This window comes from Nicotiana tabacum, chromosome 20 (assembly GCF_000715075.1).
Source record: "Nicotiana tabacum cultivar K326 chromosome 20, ASM71507v2, whole genome shotgun sequence".
Lineage (NCBI taxonomy): Eukaryota > Viridiplantae > Streptophyta > Magnoliopsida > Solanales > Solanaceae > Nicotiana > Nicotiana tabacum.
This window is the reverse complement of record NC_134099.1, coordinates 159,319,501-159,345,206: the sequence shown is the minus strand read 5'-3', so window position 1 is coordinate 159,345,206 and position 25,706 is coordinate 159,319,501. Positions and strand designations below refer to the sequence as shown.

Here is a 25,706-nt window from a genome sequence, read left to right as displayed (position 1 = left end):
AAGGTGTAATAAGGAGGTCAGCAAGCAGTAAAAACAGCACGAAGCAGCAGTAACATCACAGTCCCACGGTAGTCCCAGCTACCAAAAACTTCCCGAACTACATTGACCTGATTCCTTTATAGGATATGTAGGAAACCTTTGAAGCAGAGGTTCGGTCAAATCTTTCAAAAAATGCTTCCCACGGAGTATTTGAACAGGCAAAAATCGCTCGTATCCGCTCACTTTATCTTTGCACGAAAACTCTTCGAGTTTCCGCACAAAGAGGGGCAGCTGTGAGCACGTGATTTTTGCCTTACGAAAACTATTCCAAAATAAATCAAAAATAAAATAAATTTCTTTTACTGTGCAATTTTTTCAATTTGCGTGGTGTTTGTTAAATATTTGTCTTATATCCGTAAATGTTTACTTTGTCGTAACAAAATGAAAATAAAAATAAAAATATATGTTTCATGCATATCTAGGATTTAATTATGCATTTAATAATTGATTCAAAATAAAATCACAAAAATATGCATTTTTATTTTTATTTTTCGTCATATTAATTGTGTCATTGTGTGATTAATGTTTTATCTACGTGTTAATGGTTATTAAAAGGTAATTAGTATTATTGTAATGATAATTTTGTTTTTATAATTTTGATTAGGATTTTATTAATTAAGAATAAAATTTAGGAAATGAAAAATAGGTTGAAAACATAAAAAATATCGGACCTGGATTAAAATCCAGGCCCAAACCAAGTTACCCCCCCCCCACAGCCCTAACCAAACGACCCCAGGTCCGGTCCGTCTCAAAAATACCCCAAACGACGCCGTTTTGGGAAACTTTGATGAATGCCATTGATTTCAAATTGATCAACGGTCCGAAAGCATTACTGTCCACCCGACCCGTTTCCTGTCATAGACCGATTCGGTCTTAAAGGAAATGAAACGATGTCATTTCATTTCAATAAGCAATCCCAACCGTAAATTGCATTTGATCTAACAGTCAAGATCCACTGATTACCCTAGTATATAAACTCAAAAATCCCACCCCACACCCCAGGCAAGACCCCCCCTCCCTCTTCTTTCTTCTTCCCCGAGTCTCCAAAGATCGGAACTCAAGCCACCGCCCTCACGGCGGAGAACGATGACCATACCTCCCCATTTTCACACCCCGAACTCACCTCAACTTCCCAATCCTAGATCCCTGAACCTTATCCTCCAAATATCAGCCAACGTCTTCGAATCTCCGATCGAAGATGCAGTCCAAAACCTAGTTCATCTAATAGCCACCAAACTCACACCTTTCAACCTCCGGACCTCTCTCACCACTAGAGCCTTATGAGTTTCCTTCGAATCAGCCTGGAACCCCTCAAATATCGAATCAAAATCAAGAACCCTAGCGCCGCCATGAAATGCCCTGATGGCGGCGCCATTCTAATCAGTACCAAACTAACGCCAAATGACCCCTAAGCCTCCCTCACCTTTGAGTCATCCCTAGTTTCCTTCGAATCTACCCAAATTTGGTCGAACCCTAAATCTGAGAAAAGTGAAACACTAAAATACCAACTCGTGGGATTTGTCCGAGTTAATTGAAGGTTTGAGGTCTAAGAAAATTTAATCGAGGTATTCTCAATTGAGAATACCTCAAATAAAGTCTGTTCAACCTCAAAAATATCCGAATTCAAAGTTAAGCTTGTGTCCGTATAGATTTGAAGATTCAAAGGTATTCTTCTGATTTCTTTTGTATCCTATGTATAAATTATTGCCTGTTTCAGTAGCTCGTTTAATTTTTCATATCTGTTTAGTTAATTCTGTGATTCTACCTTGTACTCGATTAGTTGATCAAAATTATATCATTGTTTCTGTTGATTATGAGTGTTTATAATAAGTGTAATCGACTCGATTAAATTCGTCGATTAGTTGTTTTGTGAATTCTTATTGCCACTAATATTGAGTGACACAGCCTGTTCATCTACTTGAAGAACTGATTGTTTGTCAATTATGGTAATTAGTCGGTCGATTAATGAGTGGTGTCAATTAATCAGTTTCTGTAAAATCCTTGAGTCTAGCAATAATCCTAAAGTTATTTGATTTGCTTGCTTTCATTATTTGTTGATCAATGCAACTACAATCATCTGATTAAGTTTCATTGATTGGTCTGTCTGTATAAACTGAATCATTTTCAACATTCTGTTTGGTTTTAATTTTTGATTGTTAATTACCCTATTAAACTCTGTAAAAACAATTCTGACATGGTATCCAATGTTTTTCTTTTATCTGTGTTAATCCTAGGATTGGTTATAGCTGTTTAAATAGATTTTAAAATCTGTATTGTTAGATTATGAATTTAAGGCAGTAATAACAGTAGAAAACAGTAGGTCAGGGACATTTCTGGGGTAAAACAGTGAAGATAATCTGATAATAATAGTGAGCTGAAAGTGGAATATTAGTGGCTATAGTTTAAGATAATAATGGGGAACAAAGGGTAATGGGGCTGCTTAAAATCAGGATAGATCATTTAAATTATTCAAAAGCAGTTTTAATGGAACTTTTTGATTTTTAAAGAAGAAGGGGGTCCAAGAAGCACTAAAAGAGTATAGGACCAGACCTGTATAAATACAGGGAGCTGGACGGACCTTAAAGGAAGAGATTTTAAGGGAGAAAAATCAGATTTTAAAGCAGATTTTAAGAGGGAACTTGAAAGAGAAAAAATCAGATTTTAGGAGGAGTTCAAGAAGAAAAACAAGGGAAAAAGAGAGCTTTTCCAGACAAAAGAGAGAGGGTCAGTTTTCAAGAGAAAGGGATAAGTTTTAAGGATCAGATTTAAGAGAAGATTTTAAGGAGGGTTTTTCAGACAGAAAGAAAAGAGAGAAAATCAGTTTTTCAGAAGTATTTAAGGAGATTTAGATAAGATTTTGAGAGAGATTTTAATAAAAATACACCTAGAGTGAGATAAAAAGAAAGAGAATCAAGCAGAAAAACCAGAAATGAGTTTCTGAAGAAGAGAGGAAAACAGAAACAGAAAAAGTCAGAAATAGGAATCCGAAACAGTAAGAAACTGAAATCTGAAAAAATGTTATTCTTCTAGAATCTATCCGTTGTTTGTTGTGGATATTAATCAGTTTGAATCTGAAATCTTTCCCTCAAGTTTCTGTCACTGTTCATCTGGATTAACGGGTCTTGTTCAGACTTGCTGTTTTATTGATATTCTGTCAGTATTTTGTTACTGCTGCAACTGCTGAAATTTACTTCTTCTGCCTTCATTTCCAGGTACTTATCTTTTAAATTCTATGTTGGAAAAAGATTCAGCATGACAAATCAATGAAGCTTGAATTGCAATTTTGTTTTCCATTTGTCCAAGTTCATTAGTTTAAATTTCATTTTTTGTTTCATGTTAGTTAACTAGTAGTGAATTCAATTTGATAGCTATGAGTTAATTGTCTTATTTTGAAATTCAATAAAGCTTTGTAATAATGTTAGCCATTCCGAAATCTCATTAGTTTAGTCATATTTGAACTGTCAAGGTAGAAAACTTGGCGTAAAGTGGGCCATTATTTAAACTTTATGGTATTGTTAGCTAGGTATAGCATAATATGGAAATATCAAGGAAAATATGCTATTAGTTTATTTTGTTAGTTAATTAGTTGTTGTTTAAGGCTAGATAATGATTGGTTGCATTTTATTTATATATATGGTGTAATAGTGATTATGGTTAACATCAATAGTCGGAAGTTGCATTAGTATCCTCCACTATGTTTGCAAAAGTCAAAATATGGCGAATAATGTTGTATGCAATATCACTTTATTAAGTCAATTAGGTAGATTTGTTTCATTTTTTTCTTAAAATAACAAATGGCCTAGGAATGTTATAATGTGAAGGTTAGTAACAATGGTTCACATAAATTGAGAATCCAATCGGTTCGATTATATATATCTTACGTTTAACCATAAGCAGACTTAACAAAATAATTAGGCCTATTAGATTAAAAGCAAGTATATGAGAATAAGATAAGATATACAAATTGCAACACTTTATATCAATGACAATTAGAAATAGAATTTGCACTAAATAAATAATGAAAAATTGTTCAAAAATACTTTTTCCCTTCATAAATCATTTTTGTTAGTTTCATATACAATTCATTCTTTGGCATATATATGTTGTATTTGCTAAAATCATATTTTTATTCTTTTCTTTGAATTTGAATAGTTGGGCTGAATATAATTTATATCCGGAAATTATAATCGATGGGCAACATTTAATAAATTGTGAATTTCTTTTAAAAGAATTCAAAGACATCCCTTAAATATGAATTTCTCCGTATTTTCATATAAAATGTGTAGATATAACAAATAATTTGTGAAAATTCATAATACCATTAAGAATATTTGGTGTAATTAGGGATACGTTCGCGTAACCTGGTTATACCGATAAAAGCAATTCGAATTATGCGTACGCGCAATTTCGAGCGAATATTTAATATAAGGGATTTCTTCGAGGATGTTAAAATAATTTCATATAACCCGAGATGTGCAGTTCATTGTCTAAATACAAGGGTGATGATGTTCCTGATTTTATTTTTAAATTTCGAACATATATTTTTTAATAAAACTATAACATGGACAATTTTATTGTGTACACGTATGCGTGGCACGATCCTCTGTAATTATAAAAGATATATAATACGAATATACGTACGCGTAATTCGTCATAAACAATAAGTAAAAGCGGTAGTAAAATCATGCAATAAAAACGTATTTAGTAAAATCAAGATAATTAAGCCAATAATAAAAACAGTTGAGCGACCGTGCTGGAACCACGGAATTCGGAAATGCCTAACACCTTCTTCCGGATTAACAGAATTCCTTACTCAGGATTTCTGGTTCGCAGAATAAATAACAGAGTCATATTCTCCTCGATTCAGGGATTAAAACCGGTGACTTGGGACGCCTTAAAATTCCCAGGTGGCGACTCTGAAATAATTAAATAAATCCCGTTTCGACTGTCCTTAAATTGGAGAAAACTCCCCACGCGCCCCGCGGGCGCGGTAAAAAGGAGGTGCGACAATGAATATTATCGATTTAGCATATCAGTTTACAAATATGATAAACCGATAACCAAACCGATAAGATATTAGTTATCGGTTATCGGTTAATCAGTTATCGATCATTGTCGGTTTACCCGCAGCCCAACACGTGCAGCCCAATTTTAATAGCTATCAATTCACCGTTTGATTTCTCTTGCTATATCCAACACTTTCCAAGTTTATCTGCAAAGCCCTCCTCTTCAAACGTCTCTTTGCTTTATATTTGTGCTCTCTTTCTCCTCCCCCCTGATCTATTGCTATTTTCTACTGGGTAATTTTCTTCTCAGCTTGTGTTTTTTGAATTGATTTTGTTATAATCCTTGATAATATTGTAGGTATTTGTGTTTTCCCCTGAATAGCGAATAAATTCTGTTCTCAAGGTGTTTGACAAAATTCTTTAATCGGGATTTTTACTGGATTTGTTATACATGTTCCTGTCTGTTATTCTCTTTGGTTGCATTTTGAGTTAGGGATTTCATGTACTTCTTTAGTGCCTGAGATATACTAAGGGGCAATGGCTGAAGTTTATGCTAAATTGATCAAGAAAAGGGTTTTTTCTTGGTTTTGGTTCAGAGAGGAACAAATTTATTTTCGTATCTTTGTGTTTCCAAAACCCAAAAATTGATTTTGAAACCAAATAACTTCGTTTGGTTTTGATTTCTGAAAATGTCTTGTACTGCATAGAGAAAATGGGTCCCATCCAACTGCTTTGTACTTTCATTTTCTTGAGTAGGAGAACTTCTTCTTAAAAGAAAGTGAACGCTGTTTAGGAAAACTAAGAGTGCAGAGTAGTAATTTGAGATGGGGCGTATTAAAAGGTTTGTAATATTTATTTTCTTCAGTTTATGTGCTCTGCTAAGTTATGTCGCAAAAGTAGGACAGAAAATTGACTTGGAAGTTCTTGATTCAGCTTCTCTTGACAAGTATATTTCCAAGATATCAGGAATAAGTCAAAAATAATTTTGACTGAGTTAATATTTTAAATATTGTATAGTTGGTGACAACAATCTTATTACCAGTAAAATTGACATTGAAGATTCACTTTGTAGATGTATTGATTAATATAATTTCCCTCTTAAAGAAACATAGTGAATACTTTGTACAAGAATTGATTAATATCATTTTCCTTTTAAAGAAACATAGTGAATATACTCTTGCAATTGAGTTGTATAAGTTGCTCCATTTATAGCTATTGTAGTTCTCGTGATTGAGGAGTATCTACATGTTGAATTAAACAACCATTAGATGTTGTTATAATTTTTCTTGTATATAGTGGTCAGAAAATAAAAGTCACATATATTTGAGTCTGAGTAGTACTTTTTATTAATCTGATGCTATTTGCTTCAGATGTTACCTCTGCCAGCAAACTATTTCTATTTACTTCGTGTGATTTAATTTCTATAATTGTAGTTTTGTAGGAATAATGGGTTCTGAACAAAAAAAAACATCGTTGCTTCGCAAAATCAGAAGCTGAGATGAAACTTAGGCGACATGAAACGTACAAAGTAATATCTGCAGAAAAACGAAGAAGCATTGTTACTACAACGACGAACAAAAAGACAAGAGTTAAAAAGGAGTAGTCTTTCTGAGAAAGTTGCCTTTCCTGGCGCTACTCCAGCTGCAACTGAGTTTCAGCAACAAAATGTTCCTCTTAGGAGCTCTTCTTCTGTTTTAAAAATAGGTTAGAATACATCCTTTGTTATTTTATTTTTTTAGAAATGTCCCTTCACGCTTTTTGCATGTGAGTATAATTGAATGACGGTAAATATGTGTTGTGTTTCCCCTATTAGCCAACGAGCGTCACGTTGATGCTTTGGAAGTTACATTTTACAAGCGAAAGATTATAAATTATCCCTTATACTCATTTGAAGTAGGTAAGTATCAAGGATGCAATGTTGATTTTTACATAATGTCTTTATTTATTCATAATTTATTACTTTTTGGCGTTAGGGTCAACGTCACATGCATCTAATGAAAGTAGTAGTATGAGCTCAACAATGGTTGGGAAAAAATGTTTGCACCAATCTTTTATTATGATACTGTTGTATATTACTTAATTGGTAATTTTATGCTAATAATACTTAAATATACAGGTTATAACTCAAAAAAAAGAGTTATACATACGTAGGTCAGTTACAATCTGATTATGTTCCCTTGAAGACTGTTCCTAACTGTAAATTTTGTGGTACAAAAAAATTTGAATATGAACCACCTGGATTCTACTGTAACAATGGTTCGATCAAGTTAGTTTCACATGAGATGCCTGCTGAACTACAAAATTTATATTTAGGGACTACTGAAGAATGTAAAAATTTTCGAACATATATCAGAACATACAATAATATGTTTTCATTTACATCACTTGGTGTAAATTATGATAAAGAATTAGCAAAAAGAAATTGTGGTATTTATATATTTAGAGTTCATGGAAAGATGTACCATTTTATAAATGATTTGCTGCCTCCGAGTGGAATAGCAAAAAATCTACAACTATACTTCTATGACAACGATAACGAATTATCTAACATAATGGCTTGCTCTAAGAAAATGCATGAATCAATAGTCAAAAAACTAATGAACATACTGAGAATTAATCCATACTCTATTTTCTTAAAATCCCTAATAGATGTTCCAAATCTATCGAACTACAATATTGCACTTAAATCTGACTCAGGTTTGGATCAACGTGTATACAATCTTCCTACTACATCAGAAGTTGCAGGGATATGGGTTGAAAAAGAAACCACCGAAGTTAGTTCTGCACCTCATATTCGAATCTACACTCATAGCAATAGATCTCAAATAGTGAACTACTATTACGGATGTTATGATCCGCTACAATATCCACTATTGTTTCCATATGGTCAAAGTGGATGGAACTGTGGCATTAAAAAAATTATACAACCAAAAGATACTTCTAAACGTCGAGCCTTTTGTGAACACGAAGAATTACCAAGTATTAGAAATATGTATTCTGTTGATGGATATCTTGACATGAAAGCTCAAAATCTTTAAAAAGGAAAACGAAAAAGAGATAATATCTCTGTTCGTGAATATTACTGTTATAAATTCCAAATGAGAGAAGATGAAACAAATGAAACTTTACATTCTGGAAGATTATTTCAGCAATATTCAGTAGATGAACACATAAAACTTGAAACACAGAGATTAGACTTTTTTCATTCAACCCAGATCTCTTTAGGATAGAAATGCTACAAGGACTCATTGATATTTTAAGACTTGGAGAAAGAGACGCTTCAAATATAGGAAAACAAATATTCCTTCCTGTTACTTTTATAGGCGGACCAAGAGACATGCATCGACGCTACATGGATGCTATTTCTTTGGTACAACAATTTGGAAAACCTGATCTATTCATAACGATGACTTGTAACCCATCTTGGCCCGAGATAAAAGAGCACTTGCTACCAACTGACGAAGCACAGAACAGACCTGATTTAATTAGTCGAGTTTTTAGGGCAAAGATAGAAGAACTAAAAACCGATATATTAAAAGAAATATCTTTGGAGAAGTTGCAGCTTTTATGTATACTATAGAATTTAAAAAATGTCGTTTACCACATGTCTCAATGACATCTTACATTCGATGGGACATAACATTAATGAGTATAAACTTATCGCTGAAAATTTCAAGGCTTCAAAGGCTACCAAAGAAGAAAGAGAAATATTCTTCGAAAGAAACATAATCGTTACCGAAGAAGAGCTATTACTACGACAAAAGTTGAACCATGAACAACAGATGACATACAATGTGATTATAGACAGAATATCTTCGAACAGACTGGGAGCTTTTTTTGTTGACAGTCCTGGAGGAACAGGTAAATTTTTTTTATATCGTGCCTTATTAGCTACTGTGCGATCTAAAGGATTTATTTCTCTAGCAACAGCAACCTCTGGAGTTGCGGCTTCAATTCTTCCAGGTGGTCGTACAGCTCATTCCCGTTTTAAAATTTCCATTGACATTGATGAAAATTTTAGTTGCAATATTAGCAAACAAAGTTCACTTGCCTGTTTGATTCGAGATGCAAAATTAATTGTATGGGATGAAGTATCGATGGCAAAAAAGAAAATGATTGAAACTTTTGATTTACTTTTGAAAGATCTCTTGAATACTAATGTGCTTTTTGGTGGTAAAGTTGTTGTCTTTGGTGGTGATTTTAGACAAATTCTACTAGTAGTTCGAAACGGAAAAAGAGAGGATTTTATTCATGAGAGTTTATTATATTCTGACATTTGGCCCTGACTTGAAAAATTGCAACTGTCAGAAAACATGCGTGCAAAAACTGATCCAGCCTTTTCTGAATATTTGATGAGAATAGGAAATGGAAAAGAACCTCTTACTTCTGAAAACAAAATTGAAATTCCAAAATCATTTATTGTCCCTTATACTACTGAACGGGAATCTTTGAATGCATTATCTGAAACAACATTTCCTAACATGCATGCTTTCTTCTGTGATGCATCTTCTGTAACTTCCCGTGTTATTTTGACGACGAAAAATAATTTTGTAAATGAAATAAATGATATGCTTATAGACAAATTTCCAAAAGAAGCTAAACATTCGTTGTAATTGATGAAACATGTGAATCGAATAATCAAAGTCAGTATAAAGATTTTTTGCATTCTTTAAATCCTGCTGGTTTACCTCCTTATAGATTAACTTTGAAAGAAAATTGTCCAATTATATTATTACGAAATTTGAATCCTTGTGAAGGTTTGTGCAATGGCACAAGATTGACATGTTGTGATTTTAAAACACATGTTATAAGCGCAAAAATTGCAACCGGTGACTTTAAAAATACACATGTGTTTATTTCGAGAATACCATTGATGTCATCAGAAGATGAAAAATCCTCAGTGCAGTTTAAAAGAACACAATTTATAGTAAGACTTTGTTTTGCTATGACTATAAATAAATCACAAGGTTAAACATTAGATTTTGTTAGTATATATTTACGAGAACCAGTATTTTCGCATGGCCAGCTTTACGTTGCATTGTCGAGAGCAAAAGCTTCCAATTGTCTCAAGATATTAATTCGGCCTCCAAACCCAGATAGTGATGACGATCATTCTACATCAATATAGTTTACGATGAAATTATTCAAAAGGCTTTTCTGTGAATCTTTTACATGTTATTGTATAGCGCCTATTGAACTAAAGAAAGTTGAACATACAGTTTAAACACAAGAACACACGTCTTGTTTGTGGAACATGTACTTAAAAGGTTAGGTTGTTGTAACGACCCGGCCAGTCATTTTGAATAAGTACAACCTCGTTTCCCCCTATACTTCTAAATTCATGCTTCACGGTTCTTATGTAACTTGTCGGGGAAATTGGTTTAGGTTCGGAAAGGTTTTGAAAGGAATTGAGACAATTAGTCTCCAAGAAGAGAGCTTAAGTTGAAATAAATTGACCGGAAGGTGAAATAAGAGTAAACAAATTCCGAAATGGATTTTTGATGATTCCAATAGCTCCGTATGGTAATTTTGGAGTAGGAGCATGCCCGAAAAATTCTTTTGGAAGTTTGTAGTTTAATTAGGCTTGAAATGGCGAAAATGAGAAGTCGAAACTTGGAAATTTGACTGAGGAGTTGACTTTTTGATATCGAGATCAAAATCCGACTCAAGAAGTTGTAATAGCTCCATTATGTCATTTTGACTTGTGTGCAAAATTTGGGGTCAATCGGACTTGATTTGATAGGTTTCGGCGTTGTTCGTGGAATTTGAAATTTCTAAGTTCTTAAGCTTGAATTCGAAGTTGATTTGGTGTTTTAATGTTGTTTTGGGTGATTTGAAAGCTCAACTAGGTGTTAATGATGTTATGGGAGGTGTTTGTAAGTTTGGGTTGAGGTCTGAGGGCCTCGGGTGTGTTTCGGGTGAGTTTTGAGCGAGTACAGACATTCCGGAACTTAGAAAATGGATGGGGCAGAAATTTTAGTGCTGGGCGCGGTCATTTTTGCGCTGGGCGCGGGAAAGTGACCGCGGTCCGAGGTCATGAAGATCCGCAGGTCGTCGGTCCAACTTCGGAAGCTTATATATTTTGATTTACAAGGAACTTGGGGATGATTCAAAAACGAAAGTTGTAGTCCTTGAATCTAGTTTTCAGAAACATATTATAATAGACATTTGGATACCTATAGAGAAACTTATGGCCAAAAAACCAAAGACTGTCACTGCAATCAAATCCACCGCGAACAACATTCGTTTTTGCGCGGACCGCACTGGTTTTGCATGGACCGCATAGGTGGAATCCGTGGGGTACTCTATAAATACGAGGTTTTGGGTTTTATTTGATATTTTGACCTAGAGAGCTCGGATTTTGGCGATTTTTCGAAGGTTTTTCAAGAAATTCATCAGGGTAAGTGATTCTAACTCGGATTTGACTAGAATACATGAATCTATCATAAAATTCATCATTTAATTCGTGATTTGGGATGGAATTTGGGAACAAAATTGTGAATTCTTTCCAAAATGTAAAATGATGATTTGAAGGGCCAAATGGTATCGAATTGGATAATATTTGTATGGGTGAACTCGTATCGGAATGGGTATTCAGTTTTGTAAATTTTTATCCGATTCCAAGATATGGGCCAGAGGGGCATTTTGGTCATTTTACTTGATTTCACATATTAGCTTAGAACTTAATTGTAGAATGAGTTACTTGAAGTGTTTTATACGTTATGCAATTTAATTGAATAGATTTGGGCCATTTGGAGTCGGATACGCATAGCAAGAACGTGGTTTCGGATTTATTATTGAGCCGGATCGAGGTAAGTGTTTGGTCTAACCTTAGCTTGAGGAATTAGGAGTTGTGTCATAAATGTTATATGTTATTTGTCGAGTACGATGTATAGGCATGGTGACGAGTATTTAGACGTTGGTATCAAGCATGCCCGTGAGTCTTTATACTTTGATTAATGTGGCTCCTATTTGACTTAACTGAAGAGTTTTGCCTCCTATTGTGATGTTATATTTTCATAACTACTTGATTCGTGTTGATTTCCTTATTATTGATTTGTATATTGTGGGATTGTTGCTACGTGTTAGTTTCCCGTTATTGAACCTTTCCTTTATGCCAGTATTTTTTTCTGTTCTTATTCCTTTTAGTTGGTTCTACCATTTTCTCATGATTTACAGCCCCAGAGTTGATTTACTTGTCGTACCTGTGTTATTGTCATTGTTGTTGTTATCTGTATTGCGGTGATGTTTGATCCTTCTGTTGTGATGTAACTGTTGATTCTATTGGTTGCGTTGTGTATTTATTTTGGGACTACGGATGTGGGATTCCGGTAGTTCCCCCTTGTTTGTTTACTTTGGGACTACGGGTTAGATTCCCGAGAGATTACCCCAGTACATTTACTTTGGGACTACGGGTTAGATTCTCGGGAGATTCCCCATGCACATTTACTTTGGGACTACGGGTTAGATTCCCGGGAGATCCCCCTACACATATATTGAGGATACCAAGAGATCCTCGGGATACCAAGAGATCCCTGCACATATATTGAGGATACCAAGAGATCCTCGGGATACCAAGAGATCCCTAGCATATATATTGAGGATACCAAGAGATCCTCGGGATACCAAGAGATCCCTAGCATTCATATTGAGGGTACCAAGAGATCCCCAGCACATATATTGAGGATACTAAGAGATCCTCGGGATACCAAGAGATCCCTAGCTCATATACGGAGGATACTGAGAGATCCCCGAGTATTTACATTTGGGACTACAGGACGGTATCCTTGGAGATCCCCGGTTGTTATCTATACATTGAGGTGTACTCCTTCTGTGATTATTTTATCTCCGTTGTAATTGTTGTTATCAATTCAAGTGTTTTGATGGTTTAGATTTCCTTTACGGTTGTGATCCTTTGTGTAGGAATTCATCGTGTTGATAATACCTCGCCCTATTGTTTTATATATATTGAATACTTTAAATTTCAACAATTGTTATATTTTTAACTCAATTGATTTCTCAGCTAATTTTTTTTTAAACCGTTGAGGTTGTACTTTACTTAAAAAGGAATTTCTTCTATTTTTTGATTTATTTATTTCTCATATTAAAGGTAATAATTCATTCGATATTGTACTTCAATTTGAAAAAGGGTATTTTCTTTATCAAAAGATGTAACGACCCGACCGGTCGTTTTGAGATTTTGCACTTCGATGGCCAGTTCTTGGGCATTACTTGCCCCATATGGTGTATTATGGCTTATGTAAATCATTGGTGTTGGGTTTCAGGTTAATCAGAATGAATTTGGAAGAACAGTTCTCAGTTGAAGCTTGAAATTTGAAAGGTTTGACCAAAATTTGACTTATGTGTATTTGATCTCGGATTGGAATTTTTATAATTTGATTAGCTCCGTTAGGTGATTTGTGACTTAGGAGTGTGATCGGAATTGGTTTTGGAGGTGCGGTGTAGAATTAGGCTTGAATTGGCGAAGTTAGTATTTCGGCGAATTCCGGTTGATAGGCGAGATTTTGATATAGTAGTCAGAATGGAATTTTGAGAGTTGTTGTAGCTTCATTATGTCATTTGTGATGTGTGTGCAAAATTTCGGGTTATTCGTACATCGTTTGGTCGGTTTTTTGATCGAAAGAGTATTTCGGAAGTTTTTGGAAACTTGGGCTTGAATTCGATGAGTTTTGGGTAATTTGATGTTGTTTGAGGTGTTTTGATGATTGGAGCAGGTTTGAATGATATTATGAATTATGTTGCCATTTTTGGTCGGGGTCCCATGAGGCTCGGATAAGTTTTGGAAGAGTTTTTGGAAGATTTTGTCGTTTTGAGCATAAGCATGTAATGATCCAAAAGTCCATTTTTAGTTCTAGAGATTGAAATTTGATTTCAAGACTTCTGGAATTTTGATAATGAATTATAGGACTGATCTAGAAAGTTTGGTCTAATTTCATTGAGTCGCGATTGGGTTTTTGGCACGAAACATGAGTTAATTGTTTAACGAGTGATATGGGTATTGAACTGAGCAAATGAGCTCCGAATTGAGTTTAGACTAAAGGGCTATGTTCGTATCATTATTTGTGACTCATAGGAACAAGAATCATCGAATTTCGAGGTCCCAGGCCCGAGAAATGAAGTTTTGAGTAAAATTATTTTCGGAAAATATTTAAGGAAAATGAAAATGAAATTTGATTAGAAAGTGATTATATCGGGCCCGTATTTTAGTTCCGGTGCCCGGTACATGTCTTATATATGGTTTAAGCACTTTATGTAACGTTTGGTTGAAAACGGATGTCGTTTGACGTGTTTCGGACTCAAAATGAAAAATTTGATGTTTTATGAAATTTGAAAGAATTCTTAGATTTTAAAGCTTAATTCATGGTATATGACGTTATTTTGGCGATTTGATCACACGGTTAAGTTCGTAGGATGTTGTTGAGTTAGTGTATATATTTGGTTAGGAGCCTCGAGGGCTCGGGAGTGTTTCGGAAACGTATGAACAGTACCATCGAAAATTCCCATTTTTTTGAGCTATGGAGCTCGGATTGAAGCGATTTTCACCATATGGATTGGGGTAAGTGTTCTATATCTAAAAGTAATTATATTTAATGATTCCATAGTTATTTTAATCATGAATTAGTGAATCAAATGGAAGAAATTGGAGAAAATTGTAAACCTTTCAAAAACGAAAATTCTAGATTTGGAAGCCGAATTGTTGTCGGATTTTGGTAAATTTTGTATGGTTGGACTCGTGGTTGGATGGGATTTCATATTTTGTAACTTTTGTCGGGTTCCGAGATATGGGCCCCACGGGTGAATTTTGAGTGTAATTTCAAATTTTTGATGAAAAATGTAGAATTCCATATGGAATTAATTCCTATAATTTTTATTAACTGAATCGAATTGTTATGGCTAGATTCGAGGCATTCAAAGGTTAATTTGAGGGGCAAAGGCATCGCGAGCTAGAGAATTAGCCGGTTCGAGGTGAGTAATTGATGTAAATGATGTCCTGAGGGTTTGAAACCCCGGAATTTCACATCGTAACGCTATATTGAGGTGACTTGCACGCCGGATAACGGGCGTGGGGTAGAGCACCATTGGGGATTGTGACTTGGTCCGTCCCGAGAGATGTTTTTACCGTATTTTCTACTTGAACTAAATTGAGAATCATCCTTACTTGGATTTGATTGTTACATTTGGGCTTCTTGCCAATTATTTGAATCCTTCAGGGATTGATATCACTGTTTTCACATATTTTGCATATTATTTGATCTCAGTCCAAGGTTTTAAATACTATTTTGCAAATTCAGCCATATTTCTAAGATTTGAAAACTTAAATGATATTTCTAAATAATAACTACTGTTTTACGAATGCCCAAGGGGCTTATGATGATTTCTGGACAGAGCATGGATCGGGCTGCGCGCCGCAGCAGTGTTACATTGATATTGAGGCCGAGAGCCTGGTTGATTACATTGATATTGAGGCCGAGAGCCTGGTTGATTACATTGATATTGAGGCCGAGAGCCTGGGTGATTATACTGATATTGATATGAGGCCGAGGGCCTAGATTTGATGCCACAAGATGGCTTGATATTGCGCTTGGGCTATAGGAGCCCCTCCGGAGTCTGTACACACCTCTAATGAGAGCCGTCGACGATAAATAAATATGGATGGCTCGGGCTGCACGCCGCAGTGGGTACCAGGGGGTACCGTCATATGCATTGCATTGCACTCATGCATTTATTCCTTATCTGCATTATCTGCCATAATAATTATGTTCTCTTATTTCATTGACTGGTTGCTTCATACTGTTCTGAGTCTGAGGGGCTGATATTGTTCTGAGATACTGAGCCCGAGGGGCAGATTTCTACTTATTATTTTGATACTGAGTCTGAGGGGCAGATTTCTAATTATTATTTTGATATTGAGCCCAAGGGGCAGATTTCTACTTGTTGTTTTGATATTGAGCCCGAGGGGCAGATTTCGACTTGTCATTTTACTGCCAAATTACCTGTTTTACTGGTTTAAAAGAATTTTCACATGATATTTCACTGAATTGTTATTTTAAATGATTTCACTGCTTCTGTATAGAATGTTGTTTGCCTTAACGTGTTTTCTTACCTTCAGTCATTATTTATATTTATTACTCACTAGGTCGGAGTACTCACATTACTCCCTGCACCATATGTGCAGGTACATGTATTCCTGAGGCATAGAGCGAGTTTTCTGCTATTCAGTTTTAATCGGAGTTATCGAGGTAGCTGCATGGCGTTCGTAGACCCGTTTTCTCCCTTATCTTCTGTTATTTATGATATCTTCAGACTTTGTTCCTAATTCCATACTTTGTAGAATTTTAGTAAACTCTGTAGTAGCTCATGACTTGTGACACCCCGGTTAGGGCTGAGTTGGGTTGGATTTCTGTATTTTATCTATACTTTCCGCTATTAGATATTATTAAACCATGTTTATATTATAATTGTGTTAATTAATTGCCTTAAAAGGATGAATTAAGTTGAATGACTGGCCTTGTCTTCATGAAAGGTGCCATCACGACTAGGTTCGGGAATTGGGTCATGATAAGTTGGTATCAGAGCCTAGGTTACTAGGTCTCGCGAGTCATGAGCAGGTTTAGTAGAGTCTCACGGATCGGTATGAAGACGTCTGTATTTATCCTCGAGAGGCTGCAGAACCTTTAGGAAAACTTCATATTCTTGAATTCTTATCGTGCGTCCTTGATTCAGCTGAAAAAATAGTAACTCTTACAATTCCATCCACGTGTTCGTATGCACGAACGAGCACTCAGTATTAGATGTGCCTTGATGGCTTGTAATTCCCCGGTTGAAGGGCGAGACGTAATCGCTGTGAGTTTGATGTTAGGCCAATCTGGAGGACTTGAGGCTGGATCCTTGCCTATGGCTTGAGCACCGAAGTGCTGATTGTGCGAGCAAGAGTTTTGAAATTATATGTCCGGTATTGTCCCTATTAGTGGGAATGATGGTTGGATAGCCACGTGAGGAGTATGTTAGTACTGCGAGATATATCTATATGACTTGGAGGTGACGAGGAAGGGCGTCAGGATAATAGATGAACTATTAAGTGTTTGATTTTCATTGTGATCTGATGTGTAGCCCCGAGTTATGGGCGCGTGAAGAATCTTTTCATGTCTCCTATTTGGAGTGAAGTAAATTTCATGTTACGGTATGAGTTTAGACTCAGGAAGACTAAGTGACTGCATACAGTTTATGACGGTGGAAGGTATACAGAAATGTTAGTTAGAGGCAAAGCAGGTGGGTGGTCTCCTGCGAAATGTTCTGAGGTGGTACGATCCTTATGTGTCTATTAGAAGATCTCATTTGTGAGTGAAGGATATATGTTGCAATTTAAATTGGGTTGCTTTGAGAGTGGGTGTAACTGTTGCGAGAGTGGAATGCGAGATTTGCAGAAGAGTTAAAATTCTAGATGATCTGTATTTTCACAAGCTTATAAAAGATTTGAGTTTAATCTCACTATGGTATCATGGCATCAATAGAGTATAATCGTTATGAGTTATTGAATGTGTGTTTATCTATGGCTTTGAGCCAAGTGGGGGAGTCTGCTATTGATTAGGTGATTGCACGGTTAGGTGCTATGTTGGTTCCAGTTTGAGGCGTGCTGGTGAATCAGTTATGGCTTGTAGAAATTGAGACCGAGGCTGGTTCGAGTAAAGGAAAATTTTGACAGAGGTTATATTATGCTTCATATGGTATGAGAACCACGGAATGTCTTGAGTTGTTGTTGGTAAAAGATGTTCGGTGCATAGAGCCGGAAGTTGCTTGGTTGTACTGGAATGAGGTTACATTCTGCGGTGTTAGAGTGCTAGTGAGGCACGGGTTGACGGTTCATTTGATCAGGCTAATTGAGGTTTGCATTAGAGGGTGCCAAGACTTGTGTCACTTCTATATCAATTATGGGATCCTATGTATCAGTATCAGGAAGGTAAATGTAACGGATTTAGATTCGCAGGAAGTTCTTCAGAGTAAAGTATTCTGGAATGTGGCATTTCTGGGAATATTTGAGAGAGTATTCAGCGACTCATGGGTCTTAGACAATGTGGTTTTATGCTTGGGTCTCGTGTGGTGAGCCTGGGTTGAGGAATTTTGGTGCTACAATAAGAGAAAATATCAAGTTGAAGATAAGTTAGAAGGAAATTTAGATAGATGGGGTAGCTTGATAGTACACCGAATCGGTATGGTGAGGATATGATTAATTCCTTATGTGTGTTCGAGGTAATAAGTTCTTTCAGGTATTTTGCGGCGATGCTCTTAGGTTTTGATGACTTGCGTAGCTTGATCAAGTTATAAGGATTCAGCCTTGGCCGGTCCGATTTTGTGCAAGGGGAACTCGGAAAGTTCTTGATGGTTTTTTTTACCACGATTTGGAAATGTATATTTTCTATGGGCATGCGTAGCATGGGATGCATAGTGATTTTCTTCTAAATGGGACCAATGGAAAGTTCTTGACTGGTTGAGTACGTAGATGTTTGTGGCTCGGAAGGGATTGAATTTCTCGCGGTTATCCTAGAGTGGTACGGTATACGGTATGTTGGGTAAGACTGAGATTTGCATGTGTAAGGTCACGGTTCATATTTGAATGGAAGGTCATAAATTCTTAGGTGTTGATACCCAATTTTTCCCTGTGTATTTTATACCCAAAATATTTTCAAAATAGCATATATGTGCATATATAAGCACACCCAAGAGTTTTGGTATTTTTTGTGATTTTTAAACCAATTTACTGCCTGTTTTAATACCACAAAATCCAATAACTATTCTCCAAAATTATCATTTTTGATGAATAACTTATTTCATTCTCATATTTACACCAAAATATAATTAAGGTGATTTTTGAATATTTTTACCAATTTTTTTGGCATTTTTAAAGCTAAATTGCATATAATTGCAATTATAGCCTATTTTGTAATTAATAGCATTTTATAACAGTAAAATTTGCTCCAATATTTTTAAACTAATATTTATATAATATTTGGCTACCTAGTATTTTTAATTTGCTTTTAAAATCGTCATTACTATTTTTATAAAATAGAAAGGGGAAAAGAGGCTATTTAAAACCTAGCCCCAGTTGCATTTCAATTACAACCCAAATTGCACCCCAATTCGACCCAATTTCAATTGAGACCCGACCCACATCCTATTTGGATACCCGGTCCAGCTTTGTTTTGATCTGAGCCGTTGATCAAACGAGATCAACGGCCCAGATTAATTTGCCTAAAATAAATCAAACGACCCCCCTTCCCTTTACCCTCATTTTTGCAAAAAGACCGGTCTCTCTCTATGCTGTCGTTTGCTCTCCCTTCTCTCTAGAACCTTCTGGTTCTCTCTTTCTTCTCCGATGGACTCCATCGCCTCTCCGGCCAACTCCATTCTCACTTCTCTCGACATCTAGCCGCCATGAAACCTCGTCTCGTTGCTTCTCTCTGAGCCTTGAAGCACTAGAGACATCCACCATGAAAGGCGGTCCCTGGAACCTCGCTTGGCATATCTCCGGCCTTTCTCCGATGGGTTTTGGTCCGATGATGCTTTAAATGTCGTTGTTAACAAGTTTCATGGCCAGGTTCCTCATCTCACTGATTTTATTGCAAACCATAATTTTTGCCTAAATCTCTTAATCTACGTCTTTTTAAACGATTTTTAGTTTATTCTTTGAGTTCTACACTACTTATTTCTCGATATCTTTGATTAGTTCAATTTTTTAAACATTCTTGTTCCTCTTTTCAAAACTAGGGTTTCCGACCCCCTTTCAAAATCACCATGCCTTCTATTTCTTTTGAGTATTATGTGAATATGCCTATGTTTGTGCCATGTTATGAGTTTGTTTGTTTCCGAGTTAGTCCAAGTTCCACACTTTAAATCTTTACTAGGGTTCCGACTCTCCACTGTTTATATGATTCCTTACTTAGGGTTCTTAGCTTTGTGACTATTGTGTTTAAATAAGTTTAAATGCTTCTCTTTACTGAATATTCTGTTAATTCCGAGCATCTCTTTGAATCCCTGATTTGTATGTGTTTTCCTTAAGGTTTCTTACATTGATTTTTCAAATTGTTTCCTTACTTGTGAGTTGCCTTCTATACTTGGTACTGATTCCCTCTAATTTTGGTCTTGTCCGCGATTCTTTGACTGATTTTCAGAGTTGATTTATATTTTTACCATATTTGTGCACTTAAACATCTTTTTTTAAGTATTCAGCATATACTTTCCTTGTTTGAAGCATTGTGTATCTAGCCCTTATTGCATACTTATTGCATACTACTTCTTACTATGGTATAATCAGTCATCTTACTGATTCTTTTCCTTACTTGATAACCGGTACTCCCATTCGAATCATGAATCCCTGATTTAATTGAATTAAGTCTTGTGATTGATTCAATTTGGTACTGTTTCTATAATTATACACTTACTACCCTGTTCTCTATTGTTTTCAAAAAAACTATAAGTACTACTATTCCTTTCTCACACAGAAAAAAGAGAATCATTTTCTGAACTCTCTCTTACACAAAAATATTCAGTACTCTCTCTTTGTTTCATACAATCTCTCTCCTCTTGTGACTACTGGTTGCTCCACTAGTTTGAAACTCATGCTGAGCTTTAGACTATTTCACTGTTCCATTATATTGCTGCTCACTTCTACTGCTGCTCACTTCTGCTATTGCTGCTCACTCTTGCTATTGTTGCTGCTTCTCTATACTACTGCTCTCTCTCTGCACACTCTCTGCATATTGTTGCTCACTCCTTGCAAACTGTTGCTCACCATCTTGCATATTATAACTCACCACTACCCTGCATTACTTTACCTTCAACTGGTATGTCTCCTATTTGATTTACAGCCCCAAAAGCAATATGTTTCTATTTGTGTTACACTTTCTTTTATTTCTTGCATGTTTCTACTTATGGTTTTGTTGTTCTTACTGCAATTAGCATGCCTCTGTGCTGATTAATATAGTTTGGCATGCCTGTGCTTGTTTCCTGCATGTTTCTCCTTACCTCCCTAACCCCAGAACATTATTAGCATGTTATTCAGGACCCTTTAGCTATTAAGTGACCCTGAACCCTTCTTGATGTGTGAGTCTGTCAATCTAATGTTGTTAAACCCCTGACCCATTTGTGTGGAACCTGCTTGATTGTTTAAGTTCTGAAGTGCTTCTCTTGATGTTCTGTGTATATGTAACTGTGTTCTTGCTTGTGAGTTATTTGTTCCCTTTCCCCCTGCCCCTGTTGGTGTTCCCTAAGTGTTGTGTGACTCTTTGCATTCAAAATTGGTTCCATATTAATTGTTTTCAAACTCAAGTGATTACTTTTCTCTCAAAACTGTTTTCATGTGAATCCTCTTTCAATTGTTTTCAACTCAACTTCTTCAAATTCTATCACAGTCTCACTACTCCTAGAACTTAGGTTCTACCCCCTTAGTGTAAGAATTGCTTTGGGTACCTTGAGTACCCACTGAACTTTGATGCACAAGGCTGGTAATTCCACACTTGCACTTGTCTTGTTAATTTGTTTTGGGTGCCTGGTATTGGCCAAGGGTCCCAATGGACCCTTAGGGAGCTTTGCCGCACCCAAACCTTGGTAAAGGCTGTGAGGATTGGAGATTTGGGCCTGGCTAAAGGCTCCCTATAGATTAACATCTTATTTTTACTCTTCACTACTGTAATTTAATCACATTGGTCTGTAATAACTTGTAATGAACAATGGGGTTTATAGTGCAATTGGGTGGGATTATGCATGCTTAGCTTTAAGTAATGGGTAGAGAACATGTCTATAGGATTTTACTTACCTACTTGTGCAATAGAAACCATTTCTAGGGGCATACAACTAGAGGTCCTGTCTTTAAGCTCTCTTACTATCAGCTTGTTATTTACTTTATAACCACAATCAGTTAATAATCAACAATGCTGCCATTGCATTCAGATACCATGCTTTGGGACCTTTGTGTGCATTAGATATCATGTATGTAGGGTTGTATTTGCAACTATTGAATACTTCACTAATTTCGTTTAACAGACAAAAGTCTGGTTAACAGGCTTCTTTTAAAACTGGAAAATAAGTATGCACGTCCACTTTCTTTTATGATTAAACAACGCCTAGGCAAGCCTTTGGCCGGATAAAATTGATTAACCGTCTTATCATGTTTAAACCATTCAACATCTTTAGACTTTCCGAATTTGTTTCCCTTCTCTGAGATCCGCTTGGTTCTTACTAAACTCCTGTCCTATTTTCTAAATAATCATATATGTGCAAATACTTTCTATTTAGTTACCTTTTCCAGAATTGTGTTACTGTTTTTCCTAAAACTCATCGGGACATTATGTCTTCTGTAATTTTCCAAAACTATAGTTCAAAAACTAATATACTTATATGCTCTCAGCTTTACACTTCTGAATGGTTTTACATCTGTGCTAAACGTTTTCCTACCTCTTCTGTCTGAAATTATTTTCATAATAGAATACTATACCTGCTATGCCCTATCATATATTTTTGAGTATGTTTAAAATGCTTTCTCCGATTTCTAAACTATTACGTATCTCCTGCCTTTTCTCAAGTTCAGAAAGTGTGCGTCCAACTCCTTTTGCAAATTCTGTTTAAACTCTTCAACTCCTATCTTAACATATTTTCGAACATTCCAGCTTTTAACTCTCATTTCCTTAGACCTTAAATGTGATTGAGACGTGCTAATCATGTGTCCATCTGTGGAGGGGTATTTGAGCCTTTTACATGCCTTTATATGATTCCTTACATGAAGTCCTATTTGTTTTTGCATGTCGCCTAGTGTTTTGACCTTTAAACCTAAGGGTTCAACCTAGTCCTCACCTCATAGGAATAGCGGTCCTAAATACCCTCTAGGACCTATAGGACGGGACGGGTAATAGCATGCACTAAGCACTCGTGACCAATACACACGCTTAAAATAACCTCTACGGGGTGGAAGGGTAGAATATGGAGATGATAACCGGTGCGCTAATATCTCGTGTGAGAATGATTGCTGGGTATTGCACCAAAGTGATCCATATTATAGTTAAACCTAGGACCCTTTTCTTTGCTTTTCCTTCATTTAAATTAACGTTTTTCCTCAAACTAAGCTTTCCTTTTTCCAAAAAAAAATCACTTGTGTCTTTCTTCTTTCAAAATTGTCAACTTGTTTATATTTCTTATGTGCAAACATTGTCTGTTACTTCTACTCTTCTTAAAGTCACAGCTAAGTATGGCCGGGAACCACACTAGTGGATCTTGAGGGGTGCCTAACACCTTCCCCTCGAGATAATCTCAAGCCCTTACCCGAACTCTGGTTTTCTTCCAAAAAATCTTCTTCTTTTCTCTAAAGTGTCCTAATGCACTATAATCATTAGGTGGCGACTCTTCAAATTCCATAACTCGATTCCTCAAAAGGGAATAAGAGTTGTTTTGCCCATAATGTCATAAACCTGATTTCGCCTTCTTTTAGGAGGGAAAAAGGGGACGTCGACAGCATGGCGACTCTGCTGGGGACACCTTTAAGGCTTTTATCATTACGTGCTTTGTGACTTTATTGCTTCCTTAATTGCATTTACCTTCTGTCTTTAATTATTTCATCAAAATACTAACTTGGCTCTTCATGTTTTTCTTTCCTTTTAATTTCTTCTTTTACTGCCTTATTATTTCAATTCTGTTGTAATTACTGAGCATTTATTGTAATCTTTACTTTATGAACATGAAAATACATGCAATTTGTCTCATTGTTATAACTGCATTCCTCAACATCATATTCCACTCGTGCCAAAACAAATCCTATAGCAACGCTTATAATGAGTGGTTGTGCCCTTCCGATATTATAAACCCCCTAAATGTGGCAAAGGCATATTTGCGGTAAAACCAGTCGATCAATGGTGTAGTCGACGGTTCGGCGCCTTTCCCTCTTGAGTTGTTCGCTCAAGGGTACCTGTCTAATACCCCAATAGAAACCTTACTCCCTTGAAACTGTTCTTGCATCATGGTCAAACCTAGCCGAGTCAGTTATGTTGTCCACATAATGACTCATTAAGATAGCCTTGTCCAAAGTCCATCGGGTTTCCCTAAAACCCAAACGGACACCAACATGTTCGGTGCATTTATTTGGAGAACTAAATGCTTTTTATGCTGATTATTGGTATTAAATAGTCGAGTCCGGTGGGGGTGAAGTCTTAACCCTTTTGTTTTGCAGAAAATAAATGACAAAGTTCCTGACTTCGGTATGGTAAACATGCCTTCACTCTTGCAGACTTGATGGAGAAACCTCCCATCAAGCAACCAAATCAACGAGTGGAAGGAGAGAGTCACCAAGGCTAGTGAGAAGATAGAATACCTGGAGTACAACTTGCTGGAATTGGAAGGGAAAGTGAGGAAAAGAGTCATCGACTGTCAAAATGTTGAGGAAGGCAAAGGAGAACGTCTGGCGATAGCATTTTTACTGGAAAATCTGCGCGAGCTGGAGGACTTGATCAGCGAGAACATTCAACCTGAAGAAGGTCCTTCTAGGTCCAAGTAGTTAGGAGTCTTTCTTTTCGCTTTTAATGTAATAAGGCCAATAGCAATTAGCGACATTTTTACTTTCCGCTATTTTAGTATTATTTTGGGATTCGTCTTATTTTTATCAATAAAATGAGGCATTTAGCATTATAAGTTCTCCAAGTTAATTTGTCGCTAGGCCTACCTCAGGCACAACGAGGCACCTAAATTAGGACGCGATTTACATTCTTGCACAATATGTTTAAATATTGCAACATTTTCTTCTCACAACCCGCACTAACTTGTTACCTTTTTTGTTTTTCTTTATTTTTATTCCCCTCCCCAAAGGTTAGTTCGTGCATTCTGGCACCATCAGCATACTCAACAAGATCCAAGGGCCCTCCACCTCCTCCTCCTCCGCATCCTACCAGAAACAGGAACAAAGGCAAAATGGGAGATACCAGTGCTAGAAAGGAAATCGAGGAAACCTCTCAGAACGCTTCAATCACTAAGGAAACTGCTGCTCATCTTGAGCAAACTTTGCTGAGATTTCGGGAAGAATTGGAACAAGTTCGAAACCTGGCAAGTCTGTCAATCACTCTTGCCACTGCTGATGCCAACAACCAGAACCATACTACACCACCACCAGCACAATCCGCTCATACCCAAGCCTGCAACACCTGCAACAACACTCCACTGCTCATTCCCGAAACCCAAAACACCACAAACGACCAGAACGCTCCCATCTTTGTGGACACTGTACCCCACTATGCCCAGCCTATCTCAGATACACCTGAATCAGGCAGCAAAGACTCCCTCATTCAGAATTTAGCTGCTGAGCTCAAGAGGTTAACCAGCCGGGTCCAGGGTGTCGAAGATAGCAAAGGTGTGGAAGGTTTGAACTATGAAGATCTTTGTGTTCAGCCAGATGTCGAACTCCCGGAGGGGTACAAACCTCCCAAGTTCGAAATGTTCGACGGTACAGGTGATCCTAGGGTCCATCTCAGAATGTATTGTGATAAGCTGGTAGGAGTCGGAAGGGACGAGAAACTCCGCATGAAGCTGTTCATGAGGAGTTTGAAGGGTGATGCTTTATCATGGTATATTAGCCAGGATGCAAAGAAATAGACTAGTTGGGTGAATATG

General features: G+C 36.5%; 2 protein-coding genes and 1 long non-coding RNA gene across 3 annotated transcripts; all 3 read left to right on the top strand.

Moving 5' to 3' along the window:
• Window positions 1–5,200: 5,200 nt before the first annotated feature.
• LOC107808527 (uncharacterized) lies at window positions 5,201–6,932 on the top strand. Its single transcript, XR_001653156.2, has 2 exons — window positions 5,201–5,339; window positions 6,479–6,932. It is a non-coding gene; the product is annotated as an uncharacterized LOC107808527 (long non-coding RNA).
• Window positions 6,933–8,277: 1,345 nt separating this feature from the next.
• LOC142174627 (uncharacterized) lies at window positions 8,278–8,625 on the top strand. Its single transcript, XM_075240459.1, has one exon. It carries the CDS (start codon window positions 8,278–8,280, stop codon window positions 8,623–8,625), a length of 348 nt encoding a protein of 115 aa, XP_075096560.1.
• Window positions 8,626–8,635: 10 nt separating this feature from the next.
• Window positions 8,636–9,658, top strand: LOC107808529 (uncharacterized). The gene is made up of 2 exons (XM_016633064.1): window positions 8,636–9,239; window positions 9,354–9,658. Exons 1-2 carry the CDS (start codon window positions 8,636–8,638, stop codon window positions 9,656–9,658), a joined length of 909 nt encoding a protein of 302 aa, XP_016488550.1.
• Window positions 9,659–25,706: the final 16,048 nt, after the last annotated feature.